Source organism: Rosa rugosa, chromosome 7 (genome assembly GCF_958449725.1).
Source record: "Rosa rugosa chromosome 7, drRosRugo1.1, whole genome shotgun sequence".
NCBI lineage: Eukaryota > Viridiplantae > Streptophyta > Magnoliopsida > Rosales > Rosaceae > Rosa > Rosa rugosa.
Genome location: NC_084826.1, coordinates 19,032,853 through 19,052,755, shown reverse-complemented (window position 1 = coordinate 19,052,755; position 19,903 = coordinate 19,032,853). Strand labels below are relative to the sequence as shown.

Genomic DNA, 19,903 nt, shown 5'->3' with positions numbered 1-19,903 from the left:
TTTTCTGTTTACGTTCACCCATGAAAGGGATGTTGCTCGAGTGAAGAAGGGTGGTCCGTGGGGTTTTCAACGTGCCATGATTCTCCTGAATGTTTATGATGGCTTCTCGGAGCTCTCTACCGTGAAGCTGGACTTTGTTTGGATTTGGGCGATGTTGGAAGGCATACCTCCGGGTATTTTGACGGAACCTACTGTCCGGTTGGTCGGTGGGACGATTGGGGAGGTGCTGGAGGTGGATAGCATAGCGCTGCATAGGGGAGATGCTCGAGTCCGGCTTGTCCTCTCTACCCATGATCCGGTGCGCTTTGATCGTCGGGTTAGGGTTTCTCCTGTTGATGTTCTAACCCTAAGGTTCAGGTATGAAAGGCTTCTAGGGCGCTGTCACTCCTGTGCTCTGTTGAATCATGGGGGACAGCGCTGCCCTAGGGTGGAGGCCTCGGAGAATGATGCTGTGGAAGGGGCAGGATCGCAACCAGGAATGGGATCGATCGTTCCAGCCCTAATCTTTAGGGCCAACGTTCAGCCCTCTATTTCTTCACCTTTGCTTTCTTCCTTCAAGGTCCCAAAGCTGAAGAGGAAGGTTGTGCAGATCCGTGAACTTCCAGCTCTGGATGCTCCCGGGACTGAGGGTACTTCGATTCAAGCTCCGGTGGTGGGGATGCGTCATCCCAGAGCTGAGGATGGCCCTGAAGCTGGTAAGCGTGCCAAACACGATTTGGACTTGGTTTCGGGCGTTCTCCAGCGGGAAAATCTTGGGCTCCAGGTTTCTGATGCCGGCCTGGTTGATGGGCAGTGGTCTCCAGCCACGAAGGTGTACAAGAAGAAGGGCAGGCCTCGTGGCTCCCTCAATAAGGTCAAAGTGACATCAGCGGCGTCCTCTGGAGACGGTTATGAGTCTATGGCGCTGGGGTCCCCTGACGGTGGAGCTCCTAGTGTGAAGGGAAAGGCGGTTGGGCTGGCAGTGCCCGTCTCCCAATCTGGGTAGGAGATGATTCCCTACGCCGACTAGGATGTGACGTGTCTTGTTTGATGGCAGCGATGTACACCAAGTAAGGTCTTAGGCGTCAATGCGGTCAAGGAAGTGTCTCGTGTTAGAAGGTGTAGGTTATCGTAGTGTCGTAGTTTTCTTTTGCTTTGGCTAGTATTTTCTTTTGGAACTTTAGTTTTGATTTCCTTTTGGTTGTAGAACTCTATTGAGCTTGCCTTGTAATATGAGGGGTGTTTGTACCCTTCATGCTTGACCGAGTGAGGTCGTTATGATTTCGATCAATGGATTAGTCTTCCGTTGCCCTCAAAAAAAAAAATGGATGCCCCTATTTTATTTTTATCAGCAATTTCAGGAACACTACTTTTTAAGGGTGCTAATAATGGTACATTTTCTTTCACACAAAAAAATAATAATAAAATTAAAAAAAAAATTAAAATTAATGGTACATTTTCCAAATATGACTGTGAAGCACCCTTGCAAGGGCTAGTCCAACTAAAAGAACTATCACAGTTCAAGGTTTATATCCCTTTCAATACAACAAACAAAACATGAAAGCAAAGATGGAACACATTGAAATTGTACATATTTAATGACAATCATTTATTAAAGGCGACCTTAAAATGTTGTATGCATAGACCAGAGTTTTCTGATGATGATCACATCAATGTTCTTGCTTGTGGTGCCGATTCATACACAGCTCTGATCACCAGCTTTGTTAGCCTTGATCATCAACAGCTTTTCTGAAACCCGGTTCTTGCAATCATGGAAATATATCACAAAGACGACCAACTCGAACACATTCCCGAAGCACAACAAGATACTCTGTGCAACAAACATTCCATTCCCCCTTCCTTTGCAGCCAAAATAGAGACATGGCAACCTTAAAGTTACTTCCCAAGCAAAGAAAATGAACATCAAAAGAAACCCTCCCCACCCGTTGCCAGTGCTTAGATACGTTACAAGACCGAATGCCTTGATTCCATGTATCCCCTCCAATAATGAAATCACGATACTCATATTCCATATCACGTTCCATGCCAAATACGTCGTAAGCATTGCTAGAGATGCTATACAACACCATAAAGATAAGAAAATTTCACGGTTGAAATACCTGAATACAAAAGAGTAGCTTGCAGCTGACCATACAGATCCGAGTATATCACTACAGGTCGACAAGACGAGAACATAGACAGCTGTGATGAGAAAAGCTTTCAGTGTGATTTTGTCGAAAGGTTGATTATTTACCATCTCCTTCAGAGTCATTGGTCTCTCTTCTTTATATATCTTCGAGGCCAAAACAGCAATTGCAAGCGCAGTGATGAGCTCTAGGAGATGGAGAGGCACTAGATAGAGAAGAGCTTGTTGAATCAACTCACCAGGGAACCGTTTGTTCCATTCCGGGGTTACATCATATCCCGGGGTCGCATCATATTGTAATGACCACTTAAACGTGTCCTCCTCAAAATAATAAACAAAGGCCGGATGTTTTAGAATTTCTAATACTTGATCCTGGAATTCTTGCAGAAAAGGTTGATTATAAACCAAGAAACAGAAGAGAGGAAGTGAAGCGAAAATAGTGAAGAGAAAGAAGTTGATGTTTGTGGTAGTGATACCTAAAGCTTTTCTAAGAATATCAAAGGCACCCAGCTTCTGGTTCTTCAAGATTATGTTGCTCTCCATTTCCATGCTTTCACTTCCAATTAAGCTCAATCCAAATACACTTCTTAAGGGACTTCAAAGTCTTCCTTGATGGGGTGGACTTGAGATAAGAGATGTATTATAATTGTCCAAATCCCAAAAAGAAGGAGACCTGGACTTTTGTGGCGGAGCTCCCAAGTCCTAAACCAAAACACACATATACGGTTAGTCTTGATAGTATTCTCCTCAGAAAAACATTGGATAAAACTTATTAAAAGAAAATCCAAAAACCAAACCTTGTCCACGTTCAAATAGTGCGAAGTTGAACCTTGTTCCTCAAAATACTTCCTTCTTACCAATCCCACCATTTCCTCTCTCGCAATGTCGACCTCTTCTCTATCAATGGCTTCCACCATACTCCTTGCTCTTCTTCACTTTGCAACAAAATCTCTAACTTCTCAGTCGCTCGCTCGATCACCCAAATCCCCACTCACTTACAACCTCAATTTAAAACCCCTAAACCCCTTAAACCCCTGAAGCTCAAAGCCCATTTCTCCGACTTCTCTCGTCTCTCTTTTCTCCACAAGAAAGAAGAAGGAGGAGGAGGAGGAGGAGAAGGAGAGGAAGAGCCAAAGCTTGTGTGACAGAAGTGACGCCGGGAGGCTCTGTGGGGAGAAATTCTTATATAGGGCAAACATACCACATGGCGAAATCAAAACTCAGAAAATTTTAAGTGATTTCCAAAAGGAAAATGATTTGTGCCCTCAATGAGGCCTAAGATTTGTGGCCTCAATCTTAGGTGTCATGCCATGTCACCTACATACATCACCTATTTGTTAAATCATGTCATGTAATTCTTGAGAAAAAGACTATCTTATCCTTCCATAGTCTAATGACTCCAAGTTAAAAAATTATTTTGGTTTTTTTTTTCCTTCATTTTTTCTTTTCATTACACTCATGCTTAGATTTAAACAAGAATTTTTTTTTTCTTCAATCATGAATAAAAAAATTTCATGTAATTTAGTCAATAGATTTGCACATACATTCAATCAATAGATTTGCATAACACATGTATATGAATTCAACCTTTATTGGGTTCCTGTAAATTTTAAAAATATAATGTGAAAAGTACATATTTGTACGATTATATATATTCTTTTGTTCATTTTTTCTATTTATCTAGGGTTTAAACGCTATATTTGAATTAATTATTTTTTGTTTGTTTTTTCTCTTATATTTAGGTTGCGGATGATAATTAATGACTACTACTAACATGAATTTTTTTTCTTACCTCTTAATTTAGAAACATGTATTTTCTAAATTCAATTTATTAGTGCTATTTTTTTGGGTGAAATTAATCAATATTTGGAAATAAAAGTTAATGCCTATTTTTTGACACCTAATTCAATATATTAATGCTATTTGGAAAGAAAAATTATAGGAAAGAATTTTATTAAATGTAGAAAAGTATTGGTCTTTGTAGACATATCTCTTAAATTAATACATAATTAATAGCTGGTTTTTTTCGTCACTTAATTAAATTCATTAATGTAATTGGTTCACCCCCTAACACCTTAAAGGAAATATAAAAGGGTAAAGTTGGTGTTGTAATGCCACATCATACTAAGATATATTATGTGGAATTGAAAATAAAATTTGTATTTGCTTACATGGCATGACACACAGGATTTGAGGCCATAAATCTTAGGCCTCATTGAGACCCTATATCATTGCCCTTAAAAATTATTCATTTATTATTACTTACTAAAATGAAATACCCAAAACACCCTTTGCATGTTCACTGATTGGGCAGCCATACCAGCCACGTGGTACGTTTGCCCTACGTAAGAATCTCTAGTTGGGCGGAGAAATTCTTATAGTTGCCTTATTCTATGACTTCTTCCTAGTTGTCTGACATTTTCGGCGAGGCGGGTACTGTTACTTAGAGGTTTGAGTTTTATCTTCTTTGATGTTTCCATTGTTTTCCTTGATGGGTTTGTGGAATTGTTGGTGACTTTGTTTTTGGGGTTGAATTTTGGTGTAGATTATTTATGATAAGAATTACTGATAGGAGCAGAGGATTTGGGTTTGTTACAATGTCGACCATTGAGGAAGCTCAAGAGGCCATTCGGATGTTCAATGACTCTGTAAGTGTCAATAAAATGTGATTATTGTGGCAGCAGAAAGCAACAATGGCAAAGAATCTCTGGTCAGACGGTCAGTGATGGAAGCTTAAGAAGCAAGAAATCAATACCTGATTTTCAACATTCTTGCTTCCTAAAACATTGCTCCCTATTTGACTTGAAAGCGTCACTTATGACCTACGATCATTCTTCTTTATACAGCCCTATATGCATGAATCACGCCATCTACATGCCATGCGCCGACCAAGGTCCAAGGGGATGTGGTTGTCGTTTTCTGAACACCAAGACTTTGAAACAATGGTAAAGTTGGAAATGAAATGAAAAAGTTGGTGATGTGCAGCTGTTTAGGGTACTCCGGTTCTCAGACGTCTAAAGTCCTGCAATCTGAGGGTGGAACTTTGAACTCCTCAAAAACAAATGGCAGCAGTTCCAACATATCAGGCTCAGAGGTGACCAGTGCGTACTCTAGGGGAGATCTTGATCGTTTTTTGATGAACCATTATCTCTCAGGCCCTCTGTACATTCTCTGTCAGACATGATGGACGGTCGTGGCATGGTTATGCCCACAAAATGGATTGCAGCAGTGGAAAACTGCTGTCTGCTGCAACCTCAAAGTCTGATAGCAAGGGAAAGATGGGGTTGGTGCTAACTTGTTACATTAACCCCATCTTTTCTGTGACCAAATGGAGAAGCTTAGTTGCAGACTTGCAGTTACTGTTATGTTATCGCAACAGGTTTTGGTTCACAGGATTGTCCTGCCACCATTTGGTTGCTATCAGAAGGCGACTCATTCTTGGCTCGTGTACAGACGGGGGTGTTTACTTCCATTCCAAGCAATTCTGCTGTTCGGTTGGCTACTGAAAACCCCCAATGCATCACAAATTAATTAAGTAGATATACTATATGTATATGGCTCTCTTCCCTTGAATCAGAATAAAAACATGAGAGTCCGGTAATTATTTGTATGTGTTTGTGATCTAGACATATTTTTAGTTTGTGGTTTCTTACTATAGTATCTAAGTATCTGCATTTTAGACCTATACTAATATACAAACGGTATGTTTGTGTTGTCATCTGAAAGTTTGCAAGTATAATGTAAGATAACTTAAGACTAATAGATGCCTTATATATTTTTATCAGCCATTTCAGGAACACTACTTTCAAAGGTGAAAATAACGGTACATTTTTCAAATAGGGTTTTTGTCCATTTACCCCATTTATATGGATTTTTTTCCCACCAACCCCATTAAGTTTTTTTAATTCTCTCTTACCCAATACACTCTAAGGGAGTCTTCCCTAATACCCCATTAAATTTTTTTTTTGGTTTTAATTTTTTTTTTAATACCATTTTACCCCTCACCCCTTTGTTACTTAGAGAGAGAGAGAGAAAATGGAAGAGAGAGAAACTATAGGAGACTTCGCCGGAGCCCATCACCGGCCGCCGGTCGCCGGATTCCGGTCACCGGTCGCCGGATTCCGGTCAACTTTCGCCGGAATCCGGTCACCGGGCGCCGGAATCCGGTCACCGGCCGCCGGAATCCGGTCACCGGTCGCCGGATTCCGGTCAACTTTCGCCGGATTCCGGTCACCGGCCGCCGCTCAATAGGCGTCTATTGCCCCCCAATAGAGGGGCAATAGGGGTCTATTGCCTCCCAATAGGCATCTATTGCCCCCAATACACGTCTATTGCCCCCCAATAGACGTATATTGCCCCCCAATAGAACTTTTGATAACTGGAATGGGAACTAATCTTCCTAAAATTAGACAAATAAAACTTTGATTTGAGAAAAAAACTAAGAAATTATATCAATTTTAAAACGTCTATTGCCCCCCAATAGCCTTCTATTGGCCCCTAATAAAACTTTTTTTTTTCATCTTTTTTCTTTCCTTCTCGGCCTTCTGCCCCCATTTTACCAAAAAGAAAGAAAAAACAATAGATGATGGAATTCTTTTCAAATCTGCGCATGTTTAAAACAAGACCAAATTGTACAGCACTTTTTTTTTTTTTCCATTTTTCTTTCATTCTTGGAGAAACAGTTTACTGAAAAAAAAAAAAATTTGATTTGGCCACCCAAAAAATACTCTGGGTACCAAACCGGAGCAAACCTCTGCCAAAAAAAAAAAAACCGGAGCAAACCACCACAGGTGCAGCTGAGGGATCCAAGCTCGGCCTCAATTGTTGTAATTCATCTTCTCGTAAAATAGCAAAAGCGCCAATTCCAAAGCAGCAGCACCTCAGGATTCGAAAGATGACGTGGAGACTCAGCTTCTCGCCGGTGCTTCGAAGCTCTGACTCCTCGTCGCTTACCAGCAGCGATCGGTTCTCGTCGCCTACCAGCTCTGACCTCGTCGCCTACCAGCTCCGGTTCCTCGTCGCCTACCAGCTCTGACCTCGTCGCCTACCAGTTTCGATTCCTCGTGGCCTACCAGCTCCGACTCCGAGATCGCTTGCCAGCGGCGACCGGTCCTCGTCGCCTACCAGGTCCGACTCCTCGTCACCTACCAGCTCTAACTCCTAGATCGCCTACCACCGGCGACCGGTCATCTTCGGCCTCGTCTCGCCGTCGGCCATCTAGACCAGAGACCGGAGCTAGAGAGAGAGAGAGAGAGTCGATCGGAGAATGGAGGCTGAGAGATAGAGACTGCAGCAGATCAGGGAGAGAGGAGAGAGATAAAGTGAGGGCCACATGTAATTAATTAATTAAGTTAAGGGCAAAACTGTCATTTTGCTTTAAATAGGGTAAGTGAGAATAAAAATTTGTTGCTGGGGTAAGTGGAATAATTTTTGCTTATTTTGGTGCATTGGGTCAATGACCCTTTCAAATATGACTGTGAAGTACCCTTATAAGGGCTATCCAACTAAAAGAACTATCACAGTTTAAGGTTTGTATATATCCCTTTCAATACAACAAATAAAGCATGAAAGCAAAGATGAAACACATCGAAATTGTACATATTTAATGATAATCATTTATTAAAGACGACCTTAAAATGTTGTATGCGTAGACCAGAGTTTTCTGATGATGATCACATCAATGTACTTGCTTGTGGTGCCTATTCATACACAGCTCTGATAACCAGCTCTTTTAGCCTTGATCATCAACCTCTTTTCTAAAACCCGGTTCTTGCAATCGTGGAAATATATAACGAAGACGACCAACTTGAACACATTCCCTAAGCACAACAAGCTGCTCTGTGCAACAAACATTCCATTCCCCCTTTCTTTGCAGCCAAAATAGAGACATGGCAACCTTAAAGTTACTTCCCAATCAAAGAAAATCAACATCAAAAGAAACCCTCCCCACTCGTTGCCAGTGCTTAGATACGTTACTAGACCGAATGCCCTGGTTCCATGTATCCCCTCCAATATCGAAATCACAATACTCATATTCCATATCACATTCCATGCCAAATACATTGTTAGCAGTGCTACACTTGCTATACAACACCATAAAGCTAAGAGTATATCATGGTTAAAGTACCTGAATGCAAAAGAGTAGCTTGCAGCTGACCATACAAATCCGAGTAGCTCACTACAGGTGGACAAGACGAGAACATAGACAGATGTGATGAAAAAGGCTTTCAGTCCGGATTTGTCAAAAGGTTGTGTATGCACCATCTCCTTCAGACTCATTGGTCTCTCTTCTTTATATATCTTCGAGGCCAAATTAGCAATTGCAAGCATGGTGATGAGCTCTAGGAGATGGAAAGGCACCAGATAGAGAAGTGCTTGTTGAATCAACTCACCAGGAAACCCCTTGTTCCATTCCGGGGTTGCATCCAATGGTAATGACCAATTAAACATGTAGTCCTCAAAATAATAAACAAAGGCCGGTTGTTTTAGAATTTCTGATACTTGATCCTGGAATATTTGTAGAAAAGGTTGATAGTAAACCAAGAAACAGAAGAGAGGAAGGGAAGCGAAAATAGTGAAGAGAAAGAAGTTAATGTTTCTGGCAGAGATAACAAAAGCTTTTCCAAGAATATCAAAGGCATCCAGATTCTGGTTCTCCAACATTATGTTGCTCTCCATCTCTGTGCTTTCACTTCCAATTAAGCTCAATCTAAACACACATCTTAAGGGACTTCAAGTCTTCCTTGATGGGGTGGACTTGAGATACGAAAAATCAACACTAGGGTCTAGGGCCCCAAGAAAGTGTGGTCACAGAAGCATCCAAACCACGCATTGTTTTAGTTTGGTAAAAATATGTTGACAGGTACTCGAATGAAATGAGTGACATGATAACAAGAAGTTAACAAGCAAAAGTTAGGTTAGAACCTAGAAATGAGAAAATACAAACAATCAATCATTATAAAATTCGCACAAAATGAGATTAAATATTTTCCTTAAGAACATACCAAGGAGAAGGAGACGTTGACTTTTGTTTCTTAGCTCCCGATCGACCATTTTTTGGTGCAACACCAAACCCACATATACGGTTAGTCTTAAATATCCATTATTCTCCTCAGAAAAACATTGGATAAAAATTATTAAAAGAAAATCCAAAAAGCAAACATTATCCATGCCCAAGAGAGCCACCTCTTACTAGTCAAATAATGCGAAGCTCAACCTTCTTCCCCAAAAACATTTCTTTACCAACTCCTCTAGTAATGTCGACCTCTTCTCTATCCATGGCTTCCACAAGTACCACTTGCTCTTCTTCACTTTGCAACAAAATCTCTAACTTCTCACTCACCCCAATCCCCACCCACTTACAACCTCAATTTAAACCCCTTAAACCCCTGAAGCTGAAAGCCCATTTCTCTTACTTCTCTCGTCTCTCTTCTCTCCACCATTTCCGCCGCCCCTTTTCGGCCCTAGACGGCCTCGAAGTCGAAGAAGGCAATGAAAGCTCGGAGGAAGAAGGAGAAGAACAAAAGGACCCACAAGCAGAATTGCTTGAAGAAGAAGAAGAAGAAGAAGAGCCAAAGGAAGCAGGGTCTGACACAAGTGACGCTGGGAGGCTCTATGTGGGGAACTTGCCTTATTCTATGACTTCTACCCAGTTGTCTGAGATTTTCGGCGAGGCGGGTACTGTCACTTATTCAGAGGTTTGAGTTTTATCTTCTTTGGTGTTTCCATTGTTTTCCTCGATGGGTTTGTGGAATCGTTGGTGACTTTGTTTTTGGTTGAATTTTGGTGTAGATTATTTATGATAGAGTTACTGATAGGAGCAGGGGATTTGGGTTTGTTACAATGTCGAACGTTGAGGAAGCTCAAGAGGCCATTCGGATGTTCGATGGTTCTGTAAGTGTCAATAATATGTGATTATTGTGGCAGTAGGAAACAACAATAGCAAAGAATCTCGGGACATTTTGACAGTCAAGTAAGTGATGGAAGCTTAAGAAGCAAGAATCAATACCTGATTTTCAACATTCTTGCTTCCTAAAGCATTGCTCCCTATTTGACTTGATCGTCAAATAGTCCCTGGCAAGCTCCACATTCGGTGTCCCTTTGAACTTCGAATGAGGGGCAATCCGAGATCCTATGCTAGAGGGGTTTTCTGCTACCACCTGTGTCTTTTTAGATTTGTGAATGCAGTGATTAATTTTTCTTTCGGTGATGGTGGCAAATGGTTGACAGCAAGTAGGCGGCCGAACTGTGAGGGTAAACTTCCCAGAAGTGCCAAGAGGGGGTGAAAGGGAAATTTTGGGACCCAAGATAAGGAATCCTGGCTACAAGGTCTACATAGATAGCCCTAATAAGATCTATGCAGGAAACCTTGGTTGGGGCCTGACTTCTCAGGGTCTTAAAGATGCCTTTGAAGGCCAGCCAGGGCTATTGGGTGCCAAGGTCATTTATGAGAGGGGTTCAGGAAGATCTCGAGGTTTTGGATTCGTCACTTTCGACACTGCTGCCGCTGCAGAAGCTGCTGTGACTGCCATGAATGGAGTGGTGAGAAACATTTTCCTTGTAGAGTGAATTATGCCAATTGATAACTGTAAGTAATAATGTGGTTCTATAATAATCTGTGTCCTTGTGTGTGAAATTGCATTACAGGAGGTTGATGGGCGGGCTTTGCGACTAAACATGGCTTCAGAAAGAGCTAGGACTGTAACTGTTACTCCACCTCCAGCATCAGAAACTAGTACAGAAAACACAGAGGCCAGTGAATTGGTTTCTCCCTCAGCATCTGAAACTACTGCAGAAGACACTACAGACAGTGGTGAAGTGGTTTCTTCCCCAGCATCAGAAACAACTGCAGAAGATGCAGACAGCAGTGAATTGATTTCCAGCGTTAGCATCTGAATGTGAGTATGACGAGTGAGGGTGGTGGCTTGAATGTGCTATTTGATTGAACCCCTATAGAGTTGTGAAAGTAACTAGCAAATTCCTTGCTACTAGTTTATTCTTACTCACACACCTTTAGTCTTTTCCACACAACTTTAGTCCGTTTTGAACACTGTATACGAATTGCCCAAATTGGTATTGATCAAAGCAAAAGGTCGTGATCGTAGGTTTCTAGCGCTCAATGCAATGAATTTAAGCATCAGAAAGGGAATGCTATTTGCTTCTTCCTCTTTTGGGTCTGAATGGGAATGCTAGACCTACCTGCTATTCGACCGACCTTTACAGGATGTCAAAAGGAGGTCTGGTCCAGCCTATCTTAATCAGGCTCGTTATTGTTTAATGCTATCATTCCCATTTAAGTATCGGTGCATACAGAGTTGACCCAAAACCCTGAACCTAAAGCCTGGCAATGGCTTGTGGCATGAGTCCTCGTACCATGCCTTAAACATGGTGGGACTTTTTTGTGTTCATTTTGTCAGCATGTAACTATATCAAGTTTCTATATATTGATAGCATTTGAGCCTAGAGTTCTCGTTCTGAGTAATCAAAATGGTTTACTTTGTATTAGAACTTGATGCAGCTTCAGATTCTTTCTGAACTCTTAAACAAGATATCCCCCCTCAACTCAAGAACAAAATGAATTACAATTTTCAGATATTGATGCTCTAGGCAAATAAAATACAAAATGTAATGCAACTCTTGTGATTACTATCCACCACCTATGCTGAAAGACATTTGCAGAAGAAGAAAGATGACGCAGAATATCACAACAGCAAAAAAGGAACTGAATGACCTTTGGCAAGAAGGAACTTAGTTGCATCACTGAGGGTCGTGCCCAGCAAGTAAAGAATCTGCAGCAGAATCCAAGTCTTGAGGAAAGAAAACCCTACACAAACGTAGATTCTTACTAAGTCAAAGTTCAGATACCCTAATGAAACAATTCTGGCCTGATCATGCTCAGGTTGCACAGACAGAATTCATCAAAGCCACAGTATATATGACTTGGAGTTCCATCAGAGAGAGCTATATCGATCAAAATCAGACAGACAAGTTGAGGAAACTTCAAGAAGACCCAGAAAAGCTACCTGCAAGTGTTCTGGTACAGTGTCCTGCTCAGCTGACCTACATCACTGATTCCTTTACAGCCAGCTATCACCTCAAGAACTTGCCTGAAAACGAAAGTCATGTTGAATGAAGAAGCAGATACATAATTATGAGCTAAAACAGAAACCGTCAGAGGGCAAGGGGCACTTCTCAAAGAAGAATTAACCACTTCAATTCCATGTACTAATGTCAAGTTTTATGAAAAAGGAAAAAAGTTAACTGGTGTCTTAATATCAAGTTTAGGCCAACAAAACTTAAAAGTGTTATTCCTAACTACAGCTTGTTGTCTCAACAAAGATAAATGCATATCTGTGACAGATGTTGAAGTCCATGGATTATCTTCTCTCTAACAACTTGCATACACTACGTTCCGGAGATAATTTAGTACGAGACAGGCCAACCATCACAAATCATTATTTTCTGACAAATATAATTCCCACGTTAGACACGCCACACACACACGCACACACAAAAACCTACATGATATCTTGTGACATATGATAATTAGATATTATACTGTAAACCTTATGAGTGCTGGGACTTCTTGCAAGAGTACTATATTACTTTGAATTGGGTGAAAAACTGAATACAATTCATGGGAAGTTTTATAGTTCAATGTCAAACTACAAGACAAGACTTCTCTTCATACAGGGATGATATCTTGTGACATATGATAGTTAGATATCATACTGTAAACCTTATAAGTGCTGGGACTTCTTGCAAGAGTACTATATTACTTTGAATTGGGTGAAAAACTGAAAATAGAATTCATGGGAAGCTTTATAGTTCAATGTCAAACTACAAGACTTCTCTTCATACAGGTTCAATACTCTGTTTTTGTATTTTCACTATAAAAAAAATAAAAATAAAAAGAAGAATAAGAAGAAGAAGAAGTTTATGATATGGTGGAAGAAAAAATTTCAACTTACCGAACCAAACAAGGTTCATTGCGGTCTTTAACAATGCACTCTTGATCATACTTCTCTTTCTTCTTAGAAGGCCATGTGGACTTCACAAATTTAATCCCAGCATGACTGTTCTTGATTCCACAATATGGAGAATCTGTTTCAATCATCATTCTGTCGACAGGAATGCCCCTCACAACATCAAGATTCTCAGTTGTCTTCAAAGAGCAACCATTCACACCTGTAAGTAACAAAAGGCTAATATCCATGAGCTCCATTTAAAACCAAGACGAAAAGTTTAATATGTAACTGCAGCTATTCGTTAACTAGGGAAGACAATTGGTACTATAGAACACCAGGATAGGTTAGACAAACGATGGCCCTTTCCTATCCCAGGAAAAGTAAATGGTTAAATCAAATCACCTCCAAGCATCGAAACTAACTTTCTGCCATAAACAATCTAGAAGCATGTCTCTTAAAAATCATTCATCTTTATTAATGGAAATTTACTTAAACATGCATTAGCGTCATCTTACTCTTATGAAACCCCAAACTCTTTTTCCCAATATGCAAATGAAAATTCCAGTGGGCACTACAAGGACCTTAATTGTGTTATTCGGTGCAATTTATTTCCCCTTCCCTAGGAGGGTGATGAAGTGGACTAAAAAATGCAGGAACCTGACCAATCAAAAGCCATTCACTTTCCAGACCAAAAAAAAAAAAAAATGCATTCACTTAATGTATTCCTCTAGGCATATTAGATCATTCTGGTTCCATATTTGACATCCAATTCATAATATAATAATACTATATTTAAAGAAATTTTTAAGAACATTATAAACATAAAAATTAGAAACTCTTCTGAAAGCCAGATAAGTATTAGAAGATATTCTATTATAACAATTTTCACCTATATACATGTTGCTGATGGAAAGAAGCTTATCACAATCGTCTGAACTATCAGTAAATGAATGGGCCACCCCAGCAGTGAATCTGTGATATAGAAGAGGAAGGTATCAAGTTCATGCACACAAGCATTGCACAATGCTATCAGATAAAAGTAAAAGACAGTTACTGGACGTCCCTTGATGCCCACTCTAAAATGGGAAAAGGAAAAGAAAAGGTTGAATCCACTATTTTTCTCTTTAACAAATTCAAATATTCATCAGAAAACTAATTATCTGGAGCTGGAATTTCCCTAATCTAAGATGTAACTGGAATGTCACTTACTTATTTATCTTGGGAGAAAATTTTGATGGTGAAACTATAGTGACCAGAAATCTCACCTGTTCCTATTTCTTTCTACAATTTCACAGAAATCTTGAGCAGCTGCACGCATATGCAGAAACATGGGCAGCTTAGTGGCATGTGCCAATTCAAACTGCTTCTCAAAATACCTAAATTTACAATACAAACATATTATGGAAACCACATAATGCATCATTTGATGGAAAGAAAATTAGAGACGTGCAAGCGATAGAAAGTATAAAACAAGAAAACATACTTCTTTTGAATTTCCGGAGGGCAAAACTGAAGCCTGTCATAGTCCAGTCCACACTCACCAATTGCAACCACCTTAAAAACATAATAGGAGAACATAAGCGGTACATAATTAGTTGCTTTGAGATCTGAACACACCACTCGTTGTAACAAGTTGCAAATGTTTTCAACACATAAATGCATCACAAGAAATGATAAAGCAATATGCTAAAGGTATGAACATACCTTCCCTTTCTCTATCCCCTCTCTGGCCAATGACAAAAGCGCCTGAAAATGCTTATCTGGATCCCCGCTCTCATCAAATTCCTTAACCAAACATGCAATAAACCACATTCACTAACAAACTTCACCAAAAACAACACCATCAAACATACATTTTGCCCCCAAAAAAATATAAATAAATAAATAAATTTTTTTTAAAAAAAAAAAATAAAAAAAAAAAAAAGGCAAACCTTGCATCTAGTTGGGTGCACACCCACAGTACAAAAAAGCCTTGCTGCAAAAAACCAATAGCAACCCCAATTTGTTGAAATTAATTTACACAGTAATACAGTGATTGCAAACAAAACAGAGAGAGAGAGAGAGAGAGAGAGAGAAACCATCAGTTTGTGCAATTGTTAAAGCTTCCTTTGATTCCTCAAGTGATCCACCAGTGACCTACACAAACCCCAAACCTAATTCTAATTTCAGAGCGCACTGAACCAAAATTAACTAGAGTACTATAGCAAAAGAAAGAAGGAGCATTATTACGATGATGCGGTGGACGCCGGCAGCCCAAGCCCGGGTCAAAACGGTGGGTATATCGGAGACGTGGCACTGCTTCCCATTGTAGAGTCCTTTGAACATTCCATCTGATTTTTTGTGCACTCAAAAAAATTTGAGGATCGAGATTGAATTCGAAATGGAAACAAAAGTGTGTGGAAGATGAAACTGACCTGTGAAGTTAACGGCTATATCTGTATTTGAAGTCACCGGAATCGCGGAGAAATGAGAGAATTAGTATTGAGGAGGTGAGAATAATTGTAGAAAGAGGTTGTGGAAGAGTTACTTGCCTATCATGCGGACTGTCGCCATCGCCAAACTGATAGCCAAGAGAGGAAGAAAGACCTGCTGCTTTTTTAGGACTATAAAGTGTAATCTAATTGTGGTCTGCTTCAGAAAATGGTGGCAAACTGTGCTATCATTCTGAGTCGATACTAGATTTAGATAAAGTTACCGGACCAAACTCTTTGGGTTTCAATTGTGGTCTCTTTTAGCTATTTTAAGAGTTTAGACGAGATTGCCTAGGCGTTTATTTTAATTTAGTTTTATTATACAAATATATAAATAATTACAATAAAACAAAAAATCTATACTTATATAGTAGTATAATTGATTGAAAATATAGTAAAAAGCATATATATAATCAGTACTTACATATAAGTTTTTTCAAGTATTTGACAAAAAAATGTCTAGATGCCGCCCAGAGTCCCAAAGTAATCGGGGTGGTTGCCACAGCCTAGGCGGCCGCTCAAAAGGATTTTTAAAAACACGTATTAATACCTAGCGAAGAATATGTGCAGAGAGTATAAATTGATGCATTCAACTTCTCTAATCTTCCTAAACTTCTCTAATCTTTTTTTTTTTTGAATAACTTCTCTAATCTTTATGTGGTAAGAAATTTTTTTTTATCTCAAAGAAAAAACAGAAAAATAAAGACTAAATTTGCGAAATTCAAAAATCAAAGCCAAAACTAAAAAACGGGAACAGCTTATGTGCTTCAATAAGTTGTCACAAATGATGATAGACTAACCAACCATGTATATATATATAACAGTTTCTTCTCTTGTAAAAAGAAAACAAATTATACAACAATACACAATAACCAATCCAACCGAGAAAGAACGAAGTATGTACTCACAAAGTCAGGGCCAACATGAAGAAAAATAAAATCGATCAAAACTTTATATGCACTGACAATGTACGTAACTGACTATAGTCCACAGGACATTTGACTGGTTTAAGTCAGCGTGGAGGCCAATATGATTCCGGTGATGATGAGCAAGATTAGGATACCATAACAGGTCCATTTGCGTGTGTTTTTCTGCAAGAATCTGGCCTTCTGCAACTGCTGGGTGCCTTGTTGCACGAACGAACTAGCTCGATCTACGTGACGCTCGATGTCGTCGATCTGCTCACCCTGAGCTTGAACCAGGACTGCCATGTCCAGAAACACCTGGTGCAACTCGTTCAGATTCCTCTCCATGGCTTTTACACCATTGTGCCTCTCTTGGATCTCGTTTATAGTGTCTAGGACTTGGCCTCTTCCTTGCTCTTGGATTGCCTTCTGCATAAATGTCTCACTTTCGCCTGCATACGTAGTATGTCTATAGAATTAGCTAGCGTAATGTTACTCCCATTTGTAATTCGATCTGCACTGTTTTTGGTGAGTGTTTCAAGTAATAAAGTTATGAAACTTTCTCCTTTATATGCATAGTTTTCTTACAAGTTTTCTTCTGAGTAAACTTTACTTCAGTTTCGAGGCTGTCAAATTGGTCATTAAGAAAAAGCGGTTGTTATCTGGGCGGAGTCGATGTGATTATTTCATATGTCTCATATATGCATGTACAGTGAAAATTTTTAAGATTAATTCTCAATTCATAGAAATTAATTTTCAAGTACAAAATTTTAGACCAAGCTTGAAGCATAATTGTATTCTCCTAGTATTAACCATTAAATTATTAAAAGTGAAAATATGAAAATTGCATTGTCAAGTGCAATAATCAGTTCTGTTTTTTAGGTTTATAATTCAGACTCATCTGCATGATTAAAGATGAGTGAAATTGACCTTGTTTGTTACATTTTAGAGGGTACTAATCCAATTCCTCACCCTCCTTTACTAAGGCTAAACTCAAGTCCCCAAGAGTTGTTTTTTTTTTTTTTTTTTTTTTTTTTGGGGAATGTAGTCCCCAAGGGTTGGGAATGGTCGACCTCACGTTAAAGTTTAAAAGACTACGAGGAAAAATTTCAAAAAAAAAAAATAATAATAATAATATAAAAAGTGGCCCTAGTTTCCCTCCCCTAATCCTCTACTTAATTAAAAACGAACCAACATATACACCAATAATCTAGTTACCATGGTGCCAGGGTAATGTTAGTTAATTCTCGCGAATGATTATTTGATTACTAAAGCTTACTTCAGTGTCTAGGGATGAAATCTGTTGTCCCCAAAAATATTGTGCCAAACCAGTCCCCATGCATTCATTGGTCCACAAAGAATAAAATATAGAACAAAAGATTAAGAAAATATTTTCTTAATCTTTATGGACCAATGAATGCATGGGGACAGGTTTGGCACAGGGTATTAGGGACAGCAGATTTCTTCCCCAGTGTCTATCACAAACATTTTGAATGCCCATCAATGTCTTTGACTACAATTAAATAGTTCAATGTTTTTCGTGACTAAATTTTTTGAGAAAATGGAACTAAAAAGATTGCCAACCTAACATTATACATCAAAAAAGAAATCTTACCAGTAGATATGAGAAGGTCAATGGTTTTGTCGTCCGGTTTCTCTCCGGTCACCGTAAAGTACCTTCTCTGAACGGTCTCCTTGTACTCGGAGGAAATCTTCTGTCTCAAGTCATTAAAGCTCTCCATAGAATCCTTAAGCTTCTTCCTCAACCCACTCACCACAGACGTCCTCGTCCGGTCCGAGGACGACCCTGGACCGCACCCAGGCAAGCTCCTGCTGGAGGCGTTGGACCGGTCCAGTGCCTCCAACCGAACCTTAAGGAGCTTGACGGCCTTAAGGGCATGGTTAACGTCAGCGTCCATCCGTGTCCGGAGGTCCTTGACTTCCTTGGCCTTGTGGAGGGTCTTGCTCTGCTCGTGTGCGCTCCTGAGGCTGGTGTTGAGCTTCTGCAAGTCATTGAGCTCGGTCTGGATCAAGTCGACGTCCTCGAAGAACTTCTTGAGGTCGCTGGAGGCATCGGAGGGGGTCATCTCGATGACATGGTGGTCCGGCGAGCCCTGGGAGAAGGAGTTGGGGGATAACAAGTCGTTCATGATTAATCAACTGTGTGATAGAAATTCAGAGATTGATGGTCTAAGTTTGGGGGTTAATTGGAGAAGTTATACAGATTACAGAAAAGAATGGTTATGGAGTTGAGGCAGTCATTCTTGACTTGGGGGTCTAAGTCGCACGCGCCTTTCAACTTCAAGTTTGAAGAGTTCCAACCTATCCCCCTTTTACCAAGTAGATTCTGCATTACTTCAGCAGCCTTTGGAGAACCTATTTCCTCCGGAACCTATTTGGATATGTTCTTCTAGAAACTGCATGTTTCCCATAGAAATTATTATTTTTAGAATTTTAGATTGATTTTTTTTTTTTTTTGAGGTAAATGATGTACTATCATTAGTATAGCTTACCATGTTTACATTGCTAGAGGAGCTTATACGGGTGAAAACATATCCCAAAATTGTGTAAGTATTAAAAATCACTCGTTAATGAAATCTCTTCGATGTGTGTCAAAAAATAAATAAAAGTGACTAGAAGTTGGAAATAATTTAGACCCCATGCCATCCTCAACATCCGCAAGCAAAAGCTCTGATTCTCTGATCGAAAGTGTTTTTCTTTGAGTGTGTTATATTTGAAGTTATTTACTCTCGCATGTTTGCAATTGTAAATAGTAAAAGTTGATGTTTGTTGCCCTGTACGTGCATGTAGGCTGTTATTGAACCATGTTAATTCTGGTGTCGTTATGTCTTTACATCCTTATATATAATTGTTTGTGATTTAAGACGTTGTAATTTGTAATCTCATTGTGTACACTTCTCTATCAGGCTATCAGCACCTCTCACGCTCAACCCCAAGTGAACTCCGCTCATGGATGGTGGTGGTGGTCAGGTTGGCTGAGCTGGGTTTGATAGGAAATTTGGATCTTGCCCATTTCCTCAACTTTGATGGACTTGGAACTACTAGTTACTTGGGCTCTTAGTTGGGCCTCCATTAGCCACCCAAATTAATCAAACTAATGCGCTCATATAATTTTCATTTTCATTCTGATCCAAAGACTAATTGTACCCATACTCCTTTTCTTTTTTGAAAGGACCCATATGTGTTTCTTATTTGAACTTATCGAATGTCAATCTTCTGTTTTTTTAATTATGATCCTCTATTTCTTGTTTAGTAGTTTTTGGTGCTGTCATGTCAGATAGTAGTGTTGCTATTGTAATCACTCCTTAAAAAAAGATTACTACTCATAATAACTTTGGTTGACAAAGGACATGTGATAAACCTATTGCAAGTTGGGCACTTTTGAACAATTGTTTTTAGTAAAAGCCAAATGTA

General features: G+C 39.6%; 5 protein-coding genes across 5 annotated transcripts; 1 reads left to right on the top strand and 4 right to left on the bottom strand.

Annotated features, from left to right (window-relative positions):
• Positions 1-1,431: 1,431 nt before the first annotated feature.
• On the bottom strand, positions 1,432-3,113 carry LOC133722244 (uncharacterized). Its single transcript, XM_062149067.1, has 2 exons — positions 2,923-3,113; positions 1,432-2,827 (listed from the first exon to the last, which is right to left on the bottom strand). Exon 2 carries the CDS (start codon positions 2,672-2,674, stop codon positions 1,676-1,678), a length of 999 nt encoding a protein of 332 aa, XP_062005051.1. The 5' UTR covers positions 2,675-2,827; positions 2,923-3,113; the 3' UTR covers positions 1,432-1,675.
• A 4,483-nt stretch (positions 3,114-7,596) lies between these two features.
• LOC133720143 (uncharacterized) lies at positions 7,597-8,941 on the bottom strand. The gene has a single exon (XM_062146317.1). It carries the CDS (start codon positions 8,801-8,803, stop codon positions 7,829-7,831), a length of 975 nt encoding a protein of 324 aa, XP_062002301.1. The 5' UTR covers positions 8,804-8,941; the 3' UTR covers positions 7,597-7,828.
• Positions 8,942-9,286: 345 nt separating this feature from the next.
• LOC133720142 (33 kDa ribonucleoprotein, chloroplastic) lies at positions 9,287-11,282 on the top strand. The gene is made up of 4 exons (XM_062146316.1): positions 9,287-9,822; positions 9,917-10,018; positions 10,355-10,666; positions 10,772-11,282. The coding sequence occupies exons 1-4, from the start codon at positions 9,328-9,330 to the stop codon at positions 11,018-11,020; spliced, it is 1,158 nt and encodes a 385-aa protein (XP_062002300.1). The 5' UTR covers positions 9,287-9,327; the 3' UTR covers positions 11,021-11,282.
• Positions 11,283-11,603: 321 nt separating this feature from the next.
• On the bottom strand, positions 11,604-15,816 carry LOC133720144 (uncharacterized). Its single transcript, XM_062146318.1, has 12 exons — positions 15,624-15,816; positions 15,507-15,527; positions 15,322-15,422; positions 15,171-15,228; positions 15,024-15,067; positions 14,797-14,877; positions 14,576-14,646; positions 14,358-14,468; positions 13,982-14,064; positions 13,096-13,312; positions 12,148-12,231; positions 11,604-11,948 (listed from the first exon to the last, which is right to left on the bottom strand). The coding sequence occupies exons 1-12, from the start codon at positions 15,643-15,645 to the stop codon at positions 11,882-11,884; spliced, it is 960 nt and encodes a 319-aa protein (XP_062002302.1). The 5' UTR covers positions 15,646-15,816; the 3' UTR covers positions 11,604-11,881.
• Positions 15,817-16,354: 538 nt separating this feature from the next.
• Positions 16,355-18,846, bottom strand: LOC133720145 (syntaxin-121-like). Its single transcript, XM_062146319.1, has 2 exons — positions 18,084-18,846; positions 16,355-16,920 (listed from the first exon to the last, which is right to left on the bottom strand). The coding sequence occupies exons 1-2, from the start codon at positions 18,616-18,618 to the stop codon at positions 16,571-16,573; spliced, it is 885 nt and encodes a 294-aa protein (XP_062002303.1). The 5' UTR covers positions 18,619-18,846; the 3' UTR covers positions 16,355-16,570.
• Between the last annotated feature and the right edge of the window lie 1,057 nt (positions 18,847-19,903).